Genomic DNA, 24158 nt, shown 5'->3' on the forward strand with positions numbered 1-24158 from the left:
ACTAGGATTTTTTGTTTGCGATTGCTTCCAGTTACTAGTTCTGCAGGAAAGATGATGAGAGCAAGCCAAGAAACCACAAGGCTGACAGGTGATATAATAAGATGACTGATTGCCAAGTTGCATAGCATTACTCAAATCAATTTCCTCTTTGAGAAACATCGTTTGCATTTTTCATTGACTATATAAAGGCCACGACTGATGTAGCCTGGTCCAGACGTTGAAAGGCTTGCAGAGTTAGACATTTAAATAGACTCATCTGGATTCACAGGAATAAAGTAGAAACATCAAGCAAAAAGAACATTTTATTTTCTTTTGTATTGGGTGAGTTGTTTATATATGCATGAATTGTATGTGTTGTGCTTGATTTCTGTGTATTGTTAAATCAGTACATTTGACATAAGATCAGTTTATGTCTGTTACCTCTATTATCAGATAACTTACCACTGTTAGGGAACGTGGGTCATTGACCCAGTAGTTTGGTTTATAGACTTTTTAGCACCTGTTTATTGTTGTGGTGATTTGTTTCTTAGTCTTGGTTTGGTATAGTTTAGTTTTCTTGCAGCTCTTTGTTTCCTCGTTTGTGTTCCTACTTCTAAGGGACTGATTTATTTAGTCTGTTTCCTTTCATGCCCTGTTTTTCTGGGTCTTCCCTCTGTGTGTCCTCCCCAGCATCTCCTGTGTGCCTTCCTGTTAAGTCTCGTGTCTCCAGTTTTAGTTGTCTGTTTCTCCAGTCATGTCTCTGTGCCTCTTGTCCTGCTTTGTCTTGTCATCTGCAAGCTTTTAATGTGGCTAAAATTAAACCATAAACCACCTTCCTTTTATTTCACAAACTGTTGGAAGAGTAGGTACAAAACAGCTGGGAGATTATTTGCAGATTTTGATGATTTTTGATCTGGATTAACAATTCATGATACTACAGGTTATGAATGACCATGTTTTGGCCTCTGGCAGTACTCTTGTTTCTGTGCTTGTTTTGCCAAACCCTCATAGCAGCATTCATTAATGTTCAGAGCATCTTACTACAGAGAATTGAATAGACTGTTGGTAGTACAGAAGATGTGCTGCAGTGGTTGGAATTCTATCTGATAGGTTTCAATTTTTAAAAAGGACTGTAATTCACACATGAAAATTATTGATGTAGTTCGACAGGGTACACAGTTACCTTAGTTAATAATAGAAAACACCACATATTTTCATTGCTATGCAGATGATACCTTGCTGTATTTTTCTATGAAGCCAGATGGCACACACCAAATATCTTAAAATTCCCCAATATCTTAAGTATCTAAATTTTATTGTAAAGACTTACATCATTTATTTTCCTAAATTATATTTAAAAAGAGGTTAATATATTTGGCATTAAAAATCTGAGAAATACAGTGTCTAACCAGATACTTACTCTGAATGCCATACCTTGGCCTACAGGAAAACTGTGAGAAATCTTGAGGGTGGAAATGTTATTCAGTGCCCACATTAAATAAATATGTAGAACTACTTTCTTTTATCTGCACAGAAAATGAGAAACATCCAGTCCCGGAGTGATCCTGAAAATTTAGTTCATGTAATTGTTTTTAGGCTGGACAACTTATTAAGTTATTATTATTAGGTTGTTCTTAGGCAGATATAATTTGTTCCATTTACTTTAATTCGATATTTTAAAAATGCCTATCAACTTGAGTCCACTTAGGGCAAGTGGTGTTGGAGATCTTGTCAAAACTTTTGACAAAAATCTTTTTGACAAAAGTTCTGAATGCAGAAAAGTACCACCAGAATTGGATCAATCACGCAATACCATCTGGAAAGTGTCTGATTGGCAGCAGCTTAATTTTTCAGCATGACAATGATCCCAAACATGCATTGGCAGTGTGTCTGGAGAGAGAGAAAAAAACAGCAAGTTTGAATGAACATAGCATGAATACACACTTACATATCAATATTAATAACTTGCAGTTCATAACAAATATGCACATGTCAAATATTTCAGGACACAATGGGTGCTGGTCGAGCCATGACTGTTTTGTTAACCATTTTGGGTAAGTAACTGAGTACTTTACAAAAAAATTATGATACAGGTCTCAGAAATAGAAAAAATAAATGTTACTGTTCACATGTTCAGTAGCTGTTGCAAAAATAGAAAACGTGACAACAACAACTGGTTCAACTGTGGATACAACACCAGAAACTGCGGCAACAACAACAACTGTTTCAACTGCGTCAACAACAACAGAAAATGTGGCAACAACAACAACTGGTTCAACTGTGGGAACAACAACAGAAACTGTGGCAACAACAACTGGTTCAACTGCCCCAACAACAACAACAGCAACTACAGCATCAACAACAACTGAAGGTACAGCTGAAACTGCAGAAACAACAGAAACTACAGCATTAACAACAACTGAAGGTACAACTGCAACTACAGCAGCTACAGCATCAACAACAAGTGAAGGTACAACGGCAACCACAGCCTTAACAACAACTGAAGGCACAACAGCAACCACACCATCAACAACTACTGAAGGTACAACGGCCACTACAGAATCAACAACAGCTGAAGATTCAACAGCAACTGCAGAAACAACAATAACTACATATTCAACAACAACTGAAGGTTCAACTGCAACTACAGCATCAACAACTACTGAAGGTACAACTGAAACTACAGAAAGAACAGCAACTATAGCATCAACGACAAGTGAAGGTTCAACTGCAACTACAGAAACAACAGCAACTACAGAAACAACAGCAACTACAGCATCAACAACAATTGAAGGTACAACGGCAACCACAGCCTTAACAACAACTGAAGGCACAACAGCAACTATAGCATCAACAACTACTGAAGGCACAACAGCAACCACACCATCAACAACTACTGAAGGTACAACGACCACTACAGAATCAACAACAACTGAAGATTCAACAGCAACTGCAGAAACGACAGTAACTACATATTCAACAACAACTGAAGGTTCAACTGCAACTACAGAAACAACAGCAACTACAGAATCAACAACAACGGAAGGTGCAACTGCAACTACAGCAGCTACAGCATCAACAACAAGTGAAAGTACAACAGCAACCACAGCCTTGACAACAACTGAAGGTACAACAGCAACTACAGCATCAACAACTACTGAAGGTACAACTGAAACTACAGAAAGAACAGCAACTATAGCATCAACAACAAGTGAAGGTTCAACTGCAACTAAAGAAACAACAGCAACTACAGAAACAACAACAGCTGAAGGTACAACGGCAACCACAGCATTAACAACGACTGAAGGTTCAACTGCAACTACAGAAACAAAGGCAACAACAGTTTCTGAAGCAACTACAGCATCACCAACAACTGAAGGTTCAACTGCAAGTACAGCATCAACAACAACTGAAGGTACAACAGTCACTACAGCACAAACAACAACTGAAGTTTTAACTGAAACTGCAGAAACAACAGCAATTACAGCATCAACAACAACTGAAGGTTCAACTGCAACTACAGAAACAACAGCAACTGCAGCATCAACAACAACTGAAGGTACAGCTGAAACTACAGAAACAATAGCAACTACAGCATCAACAACAATTGAAGGTACAACGGCAACCACAGCCTTAACAACAACTGAAGGCACAACAGCAACTATAGCATCAACAACTACTGAAGGCACAACAGCAACCACACCATCAACAACTACTGAAGGTACAACGGCCACTACAGAATCAACAACAACTGAAGATTCAACAGCAACTGCAGAAACAACAGTAACTACATATTCAACAACAACTGAAGGTTCAACTGGAAGTACAGAAACAACAGCAACTACAGAATCAACAACAACGGAAGGTGCAACTGCAAGTACAGAAACAACAGTGACTACAGCATTAACAACAACTGAAGGTTCAACTGCAACTACAGAAACAACAGCAACTACAGCATTAACAACAACTGAAGGTACAACAGCAAGAAATGCAGCTACAGCATCAACAACAACTGAAGGTACAACGACAACCACAGCCTTAACAACAACTGAAGGCACAACAGAAACTACACCATCAACAACTACTGAAGGTACAACTGAAACTACAGAAACAACAGCAACTTCAGCATCAACAACAGCTGAAGGTTCAACTGCAACTACAGAAACAAGAGCAACTACAGCATCAACAACAATTGAAGATACAACGGCAACCACAGCCTTAACAACAACTGAAGGCACAACAGCAACTATAGCATCAACAACTACTGAAGGCACAACAGCAACCACACCATCAACAACTACTGAAGGTACAACGGCCACTACAGAATCAACAACAACTGAAGATTCAACAGCAACTGCAGAAACAACAGTAACTACATATTCAACAACAACTGAAGGTTCAACTGCAACTACAGAAACAACAGCAACTACAGAATCAACAACAACGGAAGGTGCAACTGCAACTACAGCAGCTACAGCATCAACAACAAGTGAAAGTACAACAGCAACCACAGCCTTGACAACAACTGAAGGTACAACAGCAACTACAGCATCAACAACTACTGAAGGTACAACTGAAACTACAGAAAGAACAGCAACTATAGCATCAACAACAAGTGAAGGTTCAACTGCAACTACAGAAACAACAGCAACTACAGAAACAACAGCAACTACAGAAACAACAACAGCTGAAAGTACAACGGAAACCACAGCATTAACAACAACTGAAGGTTCAACTGCAACTACAGAAACAAAGGCAACAACAGTTTCTGAAGCAACTACAGCATCAACAACAACTGAAGGTACAACAGCAACCACAGGCTTAACAATGACTGAAGGTACAACTGAAAGTACAGAAACAACTGCAACTACAGAAACAACAGCAACTACAGCATCAACAACAAGTGAAGGTACAACAGCAACCACAGCCTTAACAACAACTGAAGGTACAACAGCAAATACAGCATCAACAACAACTGAAGGTACAACAGCAACCACAGCCTTAACAATGACTGAAGGTACAACTGAAAGTACAGAAACAACTGCAACTACAGAAACAACAGCAACTACAGCATCAACAACAAGTGAAGGTACAACAGCAACCACAGCCTTAACAACAACTGAAGGTACAACAGCAACTACAGCATCAACAACAACTGAAGGTACAACTGAAACTACAGAAAGAACAGCAACTATAGCATCAACGACAAGTGAAGGTTCAACTGCAACTACAGAAACAACAGCAACTACAGTTTCTGAAGCAACTACAGCATCACCAACAACTGAAGGTTCAACTGCAAGTACAGCATCAACAAAAACTGAAGGTACGACGGCAACCACAGCATTAACAACAACTGAAGGTTCAACTGCAACTACAGAAACAAAGGCAACAACAGCTCCTGAAGCAACTACAGCATCACCAACAACTGAAGTTTCAACTGCAAGTACAGCATCAACAACAACTGAAGGTACGACGGAAACCACAGCATTAACAACAACTGAAGGTTCAACTGCAACTACAGAAACAAAGGCAACAACAGTTTCTGAAGCAACTACAGCATCACCAACAACTGAAGGTTCAACTGCAAGTACAGCATCAACAACAACTGAAGGTACGACGGCAACCACAGCATTAACAACAACTGAAGGTTCAACTGCAACTACAGAAACAAAGGCAACAACAGTTCCTGAAGCAACTACAGAATCAACAACAACGGAAGGTACAACTGCAACTACAGCAGTTACAGCATCAACAACACGTGAAGGTACAACAGCAACCACAGCCTTAACAACAACTGAAGGCACAACAGCAACTACACCATCAACAACAACTGAAGCCTCAACTGGAAGTACAGAAACAACAGCAACTACAGAATCAACAACAACGGAAGGTACAACTTCAACAACAGCAGTTAAAGCATCAACAACAACTGAAGGTACAACAGCAACTACACCATCAACAACTGAAGGCACAGCTGCAAGTACAGAATCAACAACAACTAAAAGTTTGACTGCAACTACAGAAACAACAGCAACTACAGCACTAACAACAACTGAAGGTACAACATCAACCACAGCCTCAACAACTAGTGTAGGTACAACTGAACCTACAAAAACATCAGCAACTACATTGTCAACGACAACTGAAGGTTCAACTGCAACTACAGCATCAACAACAACTGAAGGTACAAGAACAACTACAACATCAACAACAACTGAAGGTTCACATGCAACTACAGAAACTACAGCAACAAAAGAAACAGCAACTACAGTAACTGAAGCAACTACAGCATCAATTACAACTGAAGGTTCAACTGCAACTACAGAAACAACAGGAACTACACATTCAACAACAACTGAAGGTTTAACTGCAACTATCGCAACAACTGGCAGAGTAACTACGGCAACTGAAGCTCCAACAACAGCAATTATAACGTCAACAACTGAAGGTTCAACTGCAACTACAGAGACAACAGCAATTGCAGTTTTAAAAACTGAAGTTTCAAGTGCAACTACAGCAACCACAACGGCTACAACAACAGCAGCAGCAACAACAACAACAACAACAACAACAACAACAACAACAACAACAACAACAAAGCCAACAACAACAGCAGTTGTAATAACAACAATAAACCCAACAGCAACGGCAACAACAATAACAGCAACAACAACAACAACAACAACAAAGCCTACAACAACAGCAGCTGCAACAACAACAACAACAAACCCGACAACAGTAGCAACAATAGCAACAACAACAGCAAATCCAACAACAACAACACCAGCAGCATCAACAACAACAAAGCCAACAGCAACAACAACTACAGCAGCTCCAACAAAAATAACAAACCCAACAACAATAGCAACAACAACAATAGCAACAACAATAGCAAATCCAACAACAACAGCAGCATCAACAACAACAAAGCCAACAGCAACAACAACGACAGCAGCTGCAACAAAAACAACAAACCCAACAACAACCGCAACAACAATAGTAACAACAACATCAAATCCAACAACAACAGCAGCAACATCAACAACAACAAAGCCAACAACAACAGCAGCAACAACAACGCCAACAACAACAGCAGCAACAACAACAACAACAACAACAGCACAGCCAACAAAAACAGCAGCAACATCAACAAAACCAACAACAACAGCAACAATAATAACAACAGCAAACCCAACAACAACAAAGCCAACAACAAAGCCAACAACAACGGCAACAACAACGACAACAACAGCAGTGCCGGTAGTTCGTGCACCAGTTGTCGTTCTTGCAGCAGTTTTGTTTAGACCCTTTGTGCCTGAACTCGAAGATAAAACCAGTCCACAATTTAAGGCACTTGAGGAACAAGTGGTTCTAGTGGTGAGTTAAATACTGAGATGCATTCACAAGTTTTGTTAAATTTTGAGCTGATTACAACAATATCTGAATGAATTAATTTTCTGCATGTTTGTTTTGCACAGTATGAATTCATCTATAGAGCTCAATATGGTTCACTTTTCAGCCATGTTGTTGTCATAGCATTTAGGTAATATTTTTACTTTTGTTCATTTTCAGCAACACCAAGCTTATTATTGAGAATGACTAAAAATACTGTTAATTTAGGATATTTAATTAAAAATTGACATTTTTTGTTTTTTCTTCTTTTAGACAAGCTGGGACCAGAACACGAACATCAAATACTGAAGCTGAAGTGGAAATTGTGTTTAACAACACGATAACACCTGCAGAAATCCCAGAGGCTGCAGATGTTGCAAAAACCTTAGTCACAGCTGTGTCTAATCCCAACAACACTTTCAACCTGAGTATTGATTCAACGTCTGTTGTAGCAACCCAAGTAAACAGTAAGTAAACAGAAGTCACACATGTCGCTGAAGGATTTATTTTAAACAAGGCAATACACAGATTCATATTTGACATTATATACAGTTATTTTCTGTGGCATGAACACCCATGTAGTTATTCATATAAATATTTTCTAAAAAACCCCCCACAAAGATAACAATTTAATGTGATACACTTTAAATTAGATTTAATATGTATAAAAAAAAGTGTTCAGTCAGCGATTTAGGTGAAAAATATTTAATATGATCATATTTAAAATTCACGATGTCTCAGAACAGTTTGTTAAAGCAACACCTTGTTTCCTTTTTTTTTTACATTTACAACAGCTTCAACTACACCTACAAATGCAACCACAGCAAATCTTACAAGCACCACACCTGTAACAAATACAACTACTGTGTCTACAACAGCTTCAACAACAACTGTGAACACTACAACACCAATGATCACTACCCCTACAAATGCAACCACAGCAAATCTTACAAACACCACACCTGAAACAAATACAACTACAGCTTCAACTACAACTGTGAACCCTACAACCACTACAACTGTAACAACCACTGAGCCAGTCAAAATACTGGCGGTGAAATTCAGATCTGTTAAAGGGATATTTACGACTGACTTGCTGACTTCATCATCCACAGCGTTTAAACAACGAGCTATACTGATAAGGACAGCAGTAAGTTTGTTTTTTTCAAGTTGAACAATAATTAAATGTCTGTACTCTAATTAATTGCAGAATTTCTAGATAAAGTCACATAACAGTATTTCTGTAGCATACCTTAAAAAAAGCAAACAAATGATATGCTTGTCCTTTTTCTATCCCTACTTTCAGGTCTCCTTTCTAAAGTCAACAAGTTTTCCGTTGTTACTAATATTATACAGACTGAGAAAAAAAAAAAAAAAAAATCATATACATTATATCCCATAAACAATGTGGAAAAATATTTGCACCATGTAACTGAACTAAAACTCCACAGTAAAACTGCTGGGGTTTCTATTTTTACCAACTGGATGCCATGATTTCTAAGTGATCAAAGAAGAAAGATAAAGCATAAATGTGGCCTGTGACATATTCATTATGTGCTAACCATTCAAATTAGGGGCAGCTGGATGAACAGAAAGAAAATATTGAATATTAATTGCACTATGATATTACATAGATTACATGCAAATAACATATCACAAATAACATGGAAGTGAAGGAGCACAAGCCCCAAAAGCAATGAATACATACTTACAGTGTGTTTATTCATATTTCTGCAGCTTGAACCTTTCTACCAGGCAAGATTTCCTTCGTTCCGCTTCATCACCGTGACTGCATTCAGGTATATTGTTTATGGTATACGATTTCACAAATATTTAAACTAAATAAAGTAAAAAAATAAAGTTTGGGGTTATTCCTTTTGCAGTAATGGGTCCATTGTCAATGACATGGACATTGGATTTGCATTGTCACTGGTCCCTAATGCGAATGAGATTGCGCAAGTTTTGATTGATGCAGCCAAGAAGACACCCTTTGACATTGAAACCAGTTCTATATTTGTGAACGGCACACGTAAGATATATTTAATACAATCATGTCAAACATGTTTCTATATTTTAGAACAGTTTTCTGAACGCAATGCATTTTTTTTTCTTTTTGTCAACATTTACAAAAGTGTCACATGGAGTGAGCCACAAGATCAGTCTCCTCACTGCCTCCTGTATGGTGCTGCTGTCATGGCTCCTGTCAGGCCAGCAATAACATCTGAGTTGATGCTCTTGTGAAATAACGTGAGGAAATGTCTCCTGTGACTGGGTATGAAAAATGATTTTTACAACAGAAAATCCACGAGGAACTTCTGATGAAGAGCAATCACAATATGATTTAGAAGTAACTAAAGCTAAAACGAACCTTTATGTAATCAATCAGTATAAACTTGAACATAATTTCTGACGAAGGTGTCATTGGTTGTCAATTTATAATGTAAGAGATAATGTCATAATGTAAGTTAGACATATCAGTGAGACAAAGTTTTATATCCATAAAGCATCTCCTCAGCTCCTGAATCTGGCTGTGAAAGAAATGAAGTGATACATAGCATCACCTCACCTGGCATCCAGGAAATATAAGATGTGTGAAAATATCCTGTCCTATGATACCTATGATACCTAATATCCTATGATTACCAGTCACTTTTACCAGTCAATATTTAAATATATTTGTTGTATGTATCTTATTCTTGTATTGTATGCATTATGTTTGTGTTGTATTGGATAACTTTGACAAAAAATCTAAATCTAAGTGATTCTGATATTTGTTTGTTGCATAACTGATGTAATTAAATAATAACTCATAACGGCATATTTATTTACAATTGTATATGATTAATGTTGTGTGTAGAAGTCAGTCAGTGACCTGGTGACATGGCCATGTTGTACACCTCCTGGGACTACCAAGAAGAGATATCCCAACTTACTTTGTAGGACTGTAAAATCAACATTAAAATAAATAAATAACAATAATGATTATAAATAAAATGTCATAAATAACAGGAAAAAAGAAAAAATTAAGGATGAATAAACAATACACAAAAATAAAAACTGAAAAAATTAGTAATACCATTTCAACAACCTTCTATGCGACTTCTACACGTCTACATACAGATATATAAATAAACTAACACATGCATATAATTTCTTATATCAATGATATAACAATGATGATATTTAAATGCATGTACAGTGAAATGTGTTTTTGCACCCTTCCTGATTTCCTAGTGTTTTGCATGCTTTTCACACATGTTTCAGATCGTCAAACAAATTTTATTATTAGACAAAGTAAATACAAAGAGTAAATGTAAAGAGTAAACACAAAATGCAGTTTTTAAATCATGATTTCATTGATTCAGGAAGCAAAGTAATCCTAGCTGGTCCCGTGTAGAAAAGTAACTGCTTCTGTTGTCAGATAATGAAAGTGTCATTAACCAAAACTGGAAAAACTTAATCATCGTCGCTGGCATGTTTTGTACCTTAGGCTAATCAGAGACAATCATATCCAGGTAAAATAAGTTTCTTTAATCTACGTGCATTTAGGAATTACTTAGCTAGTTTCATGGATAATTTCAGTGACTGAATTATTGCCGGTCATTCGTACACATGTACTGTATTATATAAAATATATAAACTAAATGTCTTCGAAACTTATAGAATCTAATCTTGTGGTTTCTTTTTTTTACATAGCACTTCATCAACTGTTGTCTGCTACAGAGTTAGAAGTATTATACTAATAGTAATATAGCATCCATCGTCTCCTGCTTGCATATTTCTGAAAACATGTTAGTGGTGTGGCAGCCGTCGATTGAGCCAGCACTGCAAAACTTGTGGATGGACAATGCAGTGGACAGTGGGAGGAAGCATCCTAAAGCTCTCTTTGCAGACCACCCTGTGTGATTCTCCACTCCCCAACCAGAAAAGACAAACCGCATGCACATGCGCTGCCCCATCCAAGTCTGATCTTACTTCGGCAGATTCAGCAGTACTGCCAGAGACTTCCTGTAAGCTATTACAGTTGTTAAAGAAACGGTCCAGGAACAGGTCACTCAGGTTAATCCCGTGTGACCAACTGTAAATATTTTTTTTCTTACTTTATTGTCATCAAATAAATATCCATGTAAAACTGTTCAAAGTTAGCATTATGTTCAAACATGTTACAAATACCTGTAAATAAAATGAGTTCAGTGAGAGTTATTGTTTGTTCTAATCAATTTATTAATAACACAAAACTTTTAAACTAACACAACACATATAGCAATGTAAAAAATACATTCAAATAAATATATTTCTCATTCTAGAACTAATCTTTCAGGAATTGAAAACAGTTTGTCCATCCTCTCCCAGCTCTCCTTCGCTCTACTCTCCCCAGCCTCTCTTTGTTGCCTCATGTCCTCTCTGATGAGTTCTAGCAGCTCATCATCCCTGTATCTTTTCCTCTTTCTCCCTATTGTGATTGGCCAACCCCTTCCTCATCACTTAGACATAAAGACCTGGATGGCCGCTAACTTTCTGCTTCTTAATTCAGATAAAACTGAGGTTATTGTACTCGGCCCTGAAAATCTTAGAACTATGGTATCTAAGCAGATTCTTACTCTGGATGGCATTACCTCGGCCTCCAGTAACACTGTGAGGAACCTTGGAGTCATTTTTGACCAGGACATGTCCTTCAATGCACATATTAAACAAATATGTAAGACTGCTTTCTTCCATTTGCGCAACATCTCTAAAATTAGAAATATCCTGTCTCAGAGTGATGCTGAAAAACTAGTTCATGCATTTATTACTTCCAGGCTGGACTACTGTAATTCTTTATTATCAGGATGTCCTAAAAACTCACTGAAAAGCCTTCAGCTGATCCAAAATGCTGCAGCAAGGGTACTGACAGGGACTAGAAAGAGAGAGCATATTTCTCCTGTTTTGGCTTCCTTCATTGGCTTCCTGTTAAATCCAGAATTGAATTCAAAATCCTGCTCCTCACATACAAAGTCTTAAATAATCAGGCCCCATCTTATCTTAATGACCTTGTAGTACCATATCACCCTATTAGAGCACTTCGCTCTTGCACTGCAGGCCTACTTGTTGTTCCTAGAGTATTTAAAAGTAGAATGGGAGGCAGAGCCTTCAGTTTTCAGGCCCCTCTTCTGTGGAACCAGCTTCCAGTTTGGATTCGGAGACAGACACTATCTCTACTTTCAAGATTAGGCTTAAAACTTTCCTTTTGCTAAAGCATATAGTTAGGGCTGGACCAGGTGACCCTGAATCCTCCCTTAGTTATGCTGCAATAGACGTAGGCTGCCGGGATTCCCATGATGCATTGAGTTTTTCCTTCCACTCACCTTTCTCACTCACTATGTGTTAATAGACCTCTCTGCATCGAATCATATCTGTTATTAATCTCTGTCTCTCTTCCACAGCATGTCTTTATCCTGTTTTCCTTCTTCACCCCAACCGGTCGCAGCAGATGGCCGCCCCTCCCTGAGCCTGGTTCTGCCGGAGGTTTCTTCCTGTTAAAAGGGAGTTTTTCCTTCCCACTGTCGCCAAAGTGCTTGCTCATAGGGGGTCATATGATTGTTGGGCTTTTCTCTGTATTTATTATTGTGCTATCTACTGTACAATATAAAGCGCCTTGAGGCGACTTTTGTTGTGATTTGGCGCTATATAAATAAAATTGAATTGAATTGAATTGAATCACTTTCGTTTTGCTCACCCACTGCTGCGCTTGGCCGTGGAGTGTCCTCAGGGAGAGAGGAAATTAGGACAGGAGGCCTAATGGAAGGCTTCTGTCCTATCACCTCATCCATGCGGGCAAACCAGGGCCAAGTAGCACCAGTGGGCTTCCCACTGACTCCCTCTCCTGACCCTAGATACTTGCAACCCTAAAGGCAGAGAAAATCAAAAATCACAGTAGACAAATAAAAATGATCTTCTTGTATAACTACATAGTGTATTTTTTTTTTTTAAGTTATCCCATTTCTTTCTGGCCTGCAAGGGGATGACTTTCCCCTGCAGGCCCATCTTCTCCAGAATTTTCCTGATCACACACAAAAAATAAAAGAAGAGAGAAAACCATGGGAACTATGTTAATCCCCAAATCCAAAAGTTTTCACAACAGAACACAAGAGAACAGGTTCTGTACAGCATGAGGGTTAATAAAACCGTAGTCATATAAATATGATGTGTAAATTGATTTATGCTTGTACCTCCTTGCCACAGTGGTCAAATTCTTCACCCCAGTGAAGAAGTAATCGTTATCTCATCATTTTAATAAATTGAGGAGTTTGGTCTTTGTTCCCTAAAACATATCACAAAAAGGTTAATTCGAAAAAATCAAAATTGGCTGTATGAAAAACCAACAGGACACCCATTACAAGCTAGTTCATGATTATTTTAATAAAAAAAACATGTCCGTGCCGATGCCCAAAGCCTAACAACACAACCGCTACAAAAATGTAACTTTTGTACCACCAGATTTTCATATACTCACATTTGAAAGTGTTTTCCTCTCCTGCATTGACTCCTGCCTCAAAAGCCATTGTTATCAGAAAAAAATCTCCTGTATGGCCCGCGATGGATCCTGGGATATGGTAGAGCACGAAGGATACACCCGACCCATCCTACAAATTCGGGGAAAAGAAGAACGTATTTGTTGCCACATTTGGAGGACTTGTCGAATTTGGACAGCCTTCGTCACATTGCTGTGACGTCATTGCCTCCAAATATGGCATTTCAAGCATCCTTCTCCTGAATTTGGACACAGCCACTTAATAGAAGTGGAGGATCTATCGGTTTTGTGAGGAACGAGAAGATGAGAGGTAAGTGTATTTTAATCTCATGATTCAAATAATACTGTAGATATATGGAATATATATACAAAGCTAATTATAGCAAAGATCCTGTTTAATGTAGCTTTAGAAATGTATCTTTTTAAAACTTGAGAACAAATACTAATAAGTAAAAGTTATTAAGGTGTGTTGCAGTCATCCACTTTTTTTTTTTTTTTACTGCTCTCATAATTAATTAAATAAACAATTTACTCTCATTTGCTTTTAAGCCTTCCTAAACGTGTATAGATTTCAATTTGGCATTCACTTTTTGTCTTCATCAGGCAATGTATTGTCCATATTGTGGAATTTAGCTAGTGGAGCATATTGGAGTTTTTTGTGGGTCCTGTGGAAGAAACGTTCAAGTTTTAGCACCTTTTATACAGAATGATATGAACTTCAACTCCCTAAAGTCAATTATTTACCACCAAAAAAAAAAAAAAAAAAAAAAAAAAAATTATTTACCACTCACCTTTTAATTGCTTAATGATGACTGATATACACCACAAATTTCAGTCAGTGCAGTCTGTTCAGTCTGTCTATGGATTATTATTCATGTGTCAGTCAAAAAGTACAACAGTGGTTTCCTTATTCTAAGGATTTGCATGCCAAGATAAATCAGAAACATAATTCCAAAAACACAAAGGCTTGAACAGGCATGCACTAAGAACAGTATGTTTGTTTTTAACCTTGCTAGCTGGTTCTAGGGCATAATTACAATACAGTGGTCCCTCGCTATAATGTGGTTCACTTTCGCGGCCTCGCTGTTTTGGAGATTTTTTGTGTGCAATTTTGCATGCTTCTTTTTCACAGCGCACTGTGTTCTGCATCCTGATCGGCTTTAGACCATTGCCAATCAATCTCCTTTCTGAGGATGGAAAAGGGGGAAAAAAAAGTTATTTCTAATGAGAATAAACTGAAAAAAATGTCCCATTACACTATGCCTACATAAATGTACACATTTCTACACATTCAACCAAATTTAATACCTTCTACAGACAGCAGATAGTCTTGCCAGTGGCTTAGTACTCTCGTCTCCTCTTGACGCCTGGTGCTGCCAGGTGGATGGAAGATGTTTTCCAGAACATCAGCTGTCAGCCTGGTCTCGGTGTAGCACATGAATTAGAAGAAGAGTGAAGGATGCTGTTCCAGGTCGTTAACAAAATCCAGTGTTGCTAGACTTTCTCTGAAACTACAAAACAGTGTCATTTTTAAATAATTGATTAATGTTATTTCTCAAGGTTGTGGTGCCTTACCCTAAAGCATAATCTGCATCTCAACAAGCAAGCAGAGTTAACATGGCAATATACTGTGTTAAGAAATTAACCAGCATTTTTATCTTGCTAAGACATCCTCCTAAAAAAGCTCTTGCATTTGTAATATTTGTTTTTCTGAGAGCTCATTTAGAGATGTTACATTCTTTATCTAAAGTAAAGAAAAAAGCAGGTTCACATAAATTACAATGCAATTTAACACACTCTTGAATTACCTAATCAGCAAAAACTTTAAGCATCAATTAGTTACAATATTATGTTAAGTGGATAACTACACTGAACAAAAATATAAACACAACACTTTTGTTTAAAGCTGGCTTCAAACAAATGATTCATTTGTTTGAAGCCAGCTCACCTCCTGCAACCACTTTTCCTAGAATACGGGCTTCTTTTGCGGTTGGGACTCTTTCTGACATTTCTTTGGAGGTGGAGGAACATCAAAGTAATTGCTTAAAGGAGCTTGCTTCTTCGACATCTTTAACCTCCACTTATGTGCACCCCTGCTTATACTGTCAAATACTGCAGAACCAGCCACAACGGATGATAGACAAATCTTTCCAGGTTTGTTGACATTTATAGGTAAGTTATTACTTTATTTATTTTAAAAAAATGTATGAATAGCACTCTGAAATAAAGTTTCATAAAACACATTTATTATTCTAATTTTTTCATGCAGTGATAATAATCACAAGTTATTGCACAAACCAAAAGAACTTAAAAAAAAAGAAAATTATGCATAACTGGAGGTATTCATCATACTATAATAAAGTTTTTTCTAGAACAAAATGCTGGCTGGATTAAAAACTGCTTTTTTTAATCATAAATGTTCTGAGGATGGAGAGGGAGGAAGACTCCCGAGTGGAGTGGAAAATGCAGACTCTGCTACACAATAAGCAGCAGGACTCCAGCAGTTGTGGAGTTTTAGTGTTGAAGGTACTTATTAAACAATTGTGTTTAATTATGGCTAACTAGAATTAAGATAATACATTACAATTAATATAAAATATCTTACAGTTTGCAGAACACTACCTTCTGAGTGTAGAGGTCACTTAGGTGCTGTCCACTCCAGAAACTGTTCGGCTGCAATGTATTGAAATAGCTTGTGAAGTGCTAAAACATCAAAGTAAGTTCAGTCATGTCCTTTTGAACTACAATAAGTAGTTGTAATTTAAAAAACTGTTTGGTTAAACACTGATGTGTTTCTAGGTAATGTGTAGGACTATTGTGTGGTTTGTTCCGTGCTGGAAGGTGAAGGTGAGTCCAGTATGATTGAAATGGTAAAACAAAATGAATACCATAAATGCATAATGGTCATTATTTTTGAATCATATTTATAATGTTAGTTAACACACTCACATGTACTACAACCCCCAGCCCCTTCTCCCTCTTTAGGTGCAGTGTGACTTTTGTCACAGATGGGCACATTTCAGATGTGCTCAATATGATAGCAGCCAGTTGAAGTACTTGTGTGAAACATGTACATAATTTATTATGAATACTGTTTCTTTTCCACTTCTTTCTCCTTGTGTACTGTTGTATCTGTAAATATGCATTATATATGTATCTTTAAACATATTCAGTAAATATATGCTGTACGTCTTATATGGAAAAGATATATATACATCTTATAAAGTTTGTATCTGTCTTGTGTGAAACATATGTTTTGGATACTTACTAAAACAATATATGAAAGTAATGAGAAAGTGGCCACTTTCATGAGTAAATCATATGAGCCTTATATGATTCACTATATGAAGTAGGCCACATCTTATGCTTTTGTAAGTTTTTACTATTTCTTTTCCATATGGGGTAAGTGGGGTAATGGAGTGAGTTCATTGTCAAAGATTGTATATTCAGGTGTTCCATTCACTTCCATGGCAACAGGTGTCTAACTTCACGCACCTTGGCATGCAGACTGCTTCTGCAAACAAGTGGCAAACTGTCCTACCTTTATGAATATGCAAAAAGTTTTCAGGAAAATAACTACTCAAGTAAAGGACAGATCCCAGAAAATTCTACTTAAGTACAGTAACTAAGTAAGTAAGTATTTGAACTTTTTTACTTCCGACTAATATGCACAATATTCTCAGTCTCATGCTTTCATCGGAAGACACTTGAAATCAAACAAGAATACTAATAGTTTAACAAGCCAGAATTAAACCCTGTCTGTTTAGCACTACTTAGCCAGGTGTACCAAATAGCTCTAAGTGAACAGGGGATGTAGTTGGCAACAGACTTGAGATTTGACACAGGTAATCATCGTACTATTGCAAACAGATGGCACGTGAGTACAAATGTGGTCCAAGTCAATGGAAAACTGATAGCATAGAGACTTTGTCTTGTTGTCGTTTTATCACTCCATGACATTTATCACTTTAAATCTCAACATACCAAAATTGATTTAAAGATGGAAGCTGACTGCAGGTGGTCTCAGTCCTGGTCCCTGTCTTTAGAGAAATCCTTAGAAAGTAAGATTGGACATAGTTGCAGTGATTGGGGATGTGCAGTATTCTCCAATCACTGTTTTTAGTATGCGTTTTGTTTCCTTTGTTAACAGATTTAACAACAATAAAAATAATTCTTTTTGTTGATGTGTGGGTTTTTTTTATTATGTTGAGTACAATGAAACTTTTTGAAATCCAGAAGCTTTAATAAAAACAAGATCATTAACAGAAAAATCCACTGCTGCTATTTGGTTTAGTGTCTGTTTTGGTGTGTCACGGTATCAGCTTTGTTCAGACAGAAAGAGCAGAGAGTGGCCACTGGTTTATTTATCCCAATTATCTTACTTATTCAAATACCATCAAATGGCACAAGTGATTATTGCCTACAACTCAGTTAGCTTTAGAATTGAAAAAATAATAACATTGATTTTTATCTGCCAATGACTTAATTCTCTTATTTGACTGCTCACTGAAACAGTCCCTCCCTGTTCTTATGAAAAACCAATCTTGTGTATGTTTTTATGTTGTATAATTAAAGCCACAAATGCTGACTAAATAACTATATAAACAGCAGCTAGTGCAAGTCACTTGCTGCTGATTCATCCCTGAATATGACCTTTTAACAAAGGCTGCTTGGTATTAACAGGACAAAAGGACTTTAAGCTTGTTTGTTCAAGCATTTATGTTATTAAGTCTTTTATTTACATTGTTAGGTAGTTTATGTTCCTTTTTAGATGTCAACTGTATGACCCAGCATGTAAAAAACACTTTATTGTTCAAAAGCGTGCCAGAAACAACACTGGAGACAAGATAAGAAACAATGCACTGGCTTAAAGACTAACAAAGACAGTGAGACTATCCAGGTACCACTGCCGCCAGCTCGTGTAAATACCCCTCACAAAGTCACATCTCTGGTGGGCAGGCGATTTCTGGTTGAGTGTCTCCTGGATGGCCACAGGCTTTAAGCTGTATGGGATTCAGGCTCACAGGTGTCGACCATCGATGAGAAATGGAAAAAGGACTATTTGCCACACACAGAGCTGAGAGACGTCAGAGATATTATGGACACATCTGAACTCACCCTGACCACAGCAAATGGGACCAACATGCCATATCTTGGGTGGATCGAGACAACCTTCCAACTTGTTTCCGGGAATGAACAAATTGAGAAGTAGACCATCCCAATGTTGGTAATGAAAGGTTTTCAGCTCACATGCCCTATTATAGGCTACAATGTCATTGAATACATTGTAAATAAGACTGACCAAGCTACACTGTACAGGAGAGTGAGAAAAGCATTGCCTAGCCTCAAAAGACACAAGGTGAAAGCTTTTATACAGGCTGTTAGTGCAGATACAGTTGACGAGTACAAAGTGATGACAAAGAAAGACTGTATTACTGTACCTAAACAAAGCCACATGCATGTTGAGGGTCGTGCAGCAGTAGGACCATTTAAACAAGACATGGTTGTGGTATTTGAGCCAGACTTAAACCCACAGTGGCCAGACAATCTTGAGTTTTTTGACACTTTGGTTAAAGTTAAGAAGGGTACTTTACCCGTCATAACACTAGGTGTCTCTAACCCAACTGACCATGAAATTGTCATTCCAGGCCGTACATTAGTTGGCTCAGTTCAAACTATTACAGTTTTACCTGCCCAGGTGTTTGATAAATCCACATCTGTAGCAACTGTTAACCAGACAAATACACAAGCCCAGTGTAGCTTTAGTGAAGAGTGGGACCCACCTGTAGATCTTAGCCACCTGGGTGAAGAGCAGAGAGTATCAGCGAAACAAATGCTCAGAGAGGAATGCCAGTCTTTCTCTAAGAGAGATAATGATATAGGCTGTATTGAAAAACTGAAAATGACCATTTCACTCAAAGACAATGAACCAGTCAAACGCACATACCTGTCTGTGCCACATGCCGCTCTACCAAGAGATGAAACGTTACCCGCATGATTTAATAACACAAGGCTGGGTCAGAAAGTCGGACTCATCATACTCCTCACCAGTCTTTTGTGTTAGGAAAAAAGATGGTACTTTAAGACTGTGCATAGATTACAGAGATCTGAATCAGAAAACACATCCTGACCGCCAGCCCATCCCACGCGTCCAGGACATTATGGAAAGTTTGGGTGGAAACTCCTGGTTTTCGCTTTTGGATCAGGGGAAAGTGTACCACCAGGGGTTCATGTCAGAAGAAACGTCTTGATGCATTCTCAATCATCCAGATAAGTAAATCTCCAAAAGTTGATTCTGTTCATCAATGGGCTGGGAGGTCACCTTCATCATAATTATGACACGTGCGGTGTCAAGATAGCTTAGCCCTGGGAGATAACCCTCTGATTTTGCTGCCTCAACCTCTTGCAGCAGGTCACTAAGCTCTCTCAGCTTCACAGGATCCTTGCTACTGACCTTTGGGAAGTTTGGAAGCCTGTCGAACAGTGTTTTTTCAATTATCTCTGGAGAGCCAAAACATTCCTCCAAGCGCTCCCAGGCTTTGTCCAGTCCAACTTCGGGACGACAGACGTGCACCGTCTTTATTCTTTTCACATGCCGTGCTGAGTCGTGCCCCAGCCACTTAATCAGGAGGTCCAACTCTTCACTGGAGCTGAGTTTTAGTCCACTGATTGCATTCAGAAAGGAGGATTTCCACGCCCAGTAATTTTCAGGGCAGTCATCAAACTTTGTGAGACCAGCATTAATAAGATCCCTCCGTGCCAAGTACCTTGCTATATCACCCACCTGAGCACTGCCATCTGGTAGGACTTGTGGTGTGACTCGATCAGGCGACCTTTCCCTTGTGCTCTCTGGTGGGTGCGGTGTTGAGTGGGGGTAAATACCAGACTTTGGTTCCTGAGATAGCCCTGATGTTGGAATGGCTTTGTTTCTCATTTTGAACAAATGGGATTCAACATATGGAGTACCAAAGCTTTGCCTGGGAGGAATCGTGGGCTTCAGCTCATGAACAGTTGACTCTCTATGCTCTGCCTCTGGTTTAGCACTCTCGGTTGGCTGTAGATGCTGCTCCACATACTGGCGTGTCCTTTCAGCAGTCTCTTCAAAGGCTGGTTTCCTTTCAGTTTTGACAGACTCCTCTGCTGCAACCTCAAGGATGCTGGCTTCAGCCATAGCTGCTGCTACCTCCTTTTCATACTGTAAAGTGTTCAATTTGGCTTCTATGCGAGCCTTCTCAATCATCATTTCTGACTCTATTTTGGCATAATCGGCTCATGCACGAGCTGCCTCCAGTTTAGCACGAGCTGCAGCAGCAGCTCGATTGGGTGATGATCCACTAGATGCTATAGAGGCCACTGACCTGGTCTCTAGAGCCGACAGCTGCGTTATTTCTTTTGCGGCTTGTGTGTCCTCCATCCCACAATGCTGCTGTGTGGCAAGCGTAAGCAGTAGTAGAGATGAGACGTGCTGGCAGCCGAGGTTGCTGTCTTTGATTATCTCTGCCCGCTGAGAAGCTGCTTTTTTACTATTCTGTCCTTATTGTGCGTCCCTTTGCCCAACTTGACAGACAGCTAACGGTTTCAATGAACATTGGAGGCAGAAGTAAGTTTAAGGCTTTTTACTTCGTCAGTAGTTCAGTGATTGACATCCTTTTCTTCCCGTGAAACTAAAAACAAACACAAAGTAAATGTTACAAGATGTATTTTCCTTTTAACTCACACTTCTAGGATATGAACTACACTGTTATATAGAATGCGTAATCAACAGCGACTCAGTAGTGATCACAATACAACTTAGCGAGTTTAGCTTCCTCAAAGATAAACATAACAGATGAAATAACTGGTTTCTAAACAAATCTATGTAATAGAAATGCACCAAATAAACTTGTAAACATGTTGTACATTAATACTCACAAGCAATAACTCTCCAAGGCAGAAATGTTTTAAAGAGCATCTAAGGCGACAAACAGCATATTCTGCAGGCTAACAAGCGACCAGCTTCCTGTTTCCTCTACCCACAGGAACACAGAAAACCCCCACCAAAATATAAGCTTGTGAGTATTCCCACTATGACCAGCAGAGGGTGCTGAAGAGAAAGAACCTATGCATGTCATAACAATCTGTGCAAGCAAACTAGATGATTCCTAGAATTATATAATTATTAATGGCAAATTTATACATGAAAGACTCTGTCCCAACCTTTATGATTCACTTACAAGGTTTCTACTGTATCCATGCAGGGAACGTATTTCCGGCTACTGTGGAGGTCACGTGTTTCCGGCTACTGTGGAGGTTCCAATATGGCACTCCCCAGTGGCTGCAGCTAGACCCTCCTCCAATCACCTGTGTTGGTCCGTCACCACCTTGCACAGCGTTAATGCAGTTATGGAGGTCAGCATTCTGTTGCTCGGCCTCACTTTTCATCCGGGCTTGGTGGGCGTGTTGTCACAGCTCTGTCAGCTGAAGCTGTCTGGGAATTTCCTCCCGTGTAGTAAAATGGGCCTTCGGTTTAGTGCCCTCCATCTCCCCTGTGTGAGATGCCTTTCCTGCAGCACTGTTGACATTTTCAGGTTGTTGTGGGTGGGTCCAGTTGATGCAGCGTTTGATCATTGTCACGTCGAAGAGGGTAGAGGGGGTCCAGGTCAGCCTCGGCTTCCAGGGCCTGCAAAGCAGCCTGTAATGGGGCATAACGGAAAAACATTTTTTTAATGATATAATCAACTCATAGCCCACCAAGTTGATAGGACAACACAAATATATGTTTAAATTATTAAGATCACGTTTAAACTCACAAAAGAGAATTTCATTCCGATAGTAACTCACTTGTGTTTTTCAATCAGCAGAAAACATCTCACAATTATCTTAACCAGTAAATTTATTATGGCGTTATTTTTGTGCCACTATTCTGAGCGCATTTTGAGGAGAAATTTATTTTGAGCGAAGAAAAGCTAAATTTGAGTGAACAAAATTCACTGCTGCGTGCAAAAAATGTATTTCAGTGTTTGCTATAATCCATACACACACACAATAGCAGCCCCTCTCGCTCAGTTTTTGCATTTGCGCTTGCTCGCAATGTGTTGCTTGCGCCTCAACATTTCTGCCCGTAAGCATCCAACTCTTTCTGTACACCATTATATTTGTGCCACAAAACCAGCCAATCACAGACTTGGATGCAAAAAAATCTGATAGGCTGTTTTGGTCTCCAATCAGCTCGAAATGACAAAATGCAATATCCCACAATCCCTTTTGTCCAAAACTCAAACAAGGTAGTGGCGGAGGAACACAGAGTGGCAGAGTTTGAAATATGACTCTTTCTGGATCACAAAATAAACTTTTAAGATATTTTCATGTGAGAATGATGCTGTGTAACCTTCAAATATCTGCTCTATTTATCAAGACATCACATATTTGCAAAAGTGCTCTAATGTTTTCGGAGATGCCTGTTATTATGTTATTATTATCTAGTTATTATGCCAAAATCAGGAATGCGTTCATGGTTACTGGGATTTAGATAGGGTCGTTATTCATTACTTTGTGTGTTGCGTTCGACTTAACTCGGAAATCGGAAAACGGACCTGGGAACAATGTCACACTCAAGTAAACGGCGTTCTGGTAAGCCTCGTCAGAGATGGAGGGATTAAATTATGACAACGGCCTCGGGCCGATGGTGATTTTTCGTTTTTATGGGCCGATGTTTTTTGTTTTGTTTTTTGTTTTGTTTTTTGTTTTCGTAAAGGTATAAACAATGAGGTCTAGCATGATGGAGTTTATATACTGCTGGGCGGGTGCTATGATGTTACTGATGTTGAACTTTATTTTATTCATAAGGTTAGTTATTAGCGTTGCCACCCGTCCCCTAAAAACGGAATCGTCTCGTATTCAGAGAAAATATTACGCGTTTCATATTGAGGTGAAAAGGAACGCGATTTGTCCCGTACTTCAGCTACAATGAAAAAAAGACACAAAGCTGGAGTTATTCTGTGTCTTTACGCTGCACAGCTGCCTCTTCTTCTCTCATTCTCTTCCCTTCTTTTCCTGTTGCTACTTCAATCATGAAACTAAACAATGATCAGCTGATTGGCTTTTCTGTTCCAAGTCCACTCTCTCTTGTTTGTTTATCGCCCACTTTGCCCAGAAAGAGGAAGCCAGCGGAGGTCGCGTTAAACAACAGCAGCACGTTTAAGCATGATAAGCTGTTGTTAGAATTTTGTAGTATCAGCTGATGTTTGCTGGAGCCGCAACTGTAAAAGCTGCTGGTCATGATATCGGTTTGTATATG

At 38.7% G+C, this 24158-nt stretch overlaps 1 protein-coding gene across 1 annotated transcript; it reads left to right on the forward strand.

The window, feature by feature from the left end:
- Positions 1-220: 220 nt before the first annotated feature.
- LOC120433435 (mucin-22-like) lies at positions 221-13625 on the forward strand. Its single transcript, XM_039599614.1, has 6 exons — positions 221-321; positions 1985-2033; positions 2120-6582; positions 9109-9170; positions 9255-9400; positions 13594-13625. The coding sequence occupies exons 2-6, from the start codon at positions 1991-1993 to the stop codon at positions 13623-13625; spliced, it is 4746 nt and encodes a 1581-aa protein (XP_039455548.1). The 5' UTR covers positions 221-321; positions 1985-1990.
- Positions 13626-24158: the final 10533 nt, after the last annotated feature.

The sequence above is a fragment of the Oreochromis aureus genome, linkage group 3 (assembly GCF_013358895.1).
Source record: "Oreochromis aureus strain Israel breed Guangdong linkage group 3, ZZ_aureus, whole genome shotgun sequence".
NCBI lineage: Eukaryota > Metazoa > Chordata > Actinopteri > Cichliformes > Cichlidae > Oreochromis > Oreochromis aureus.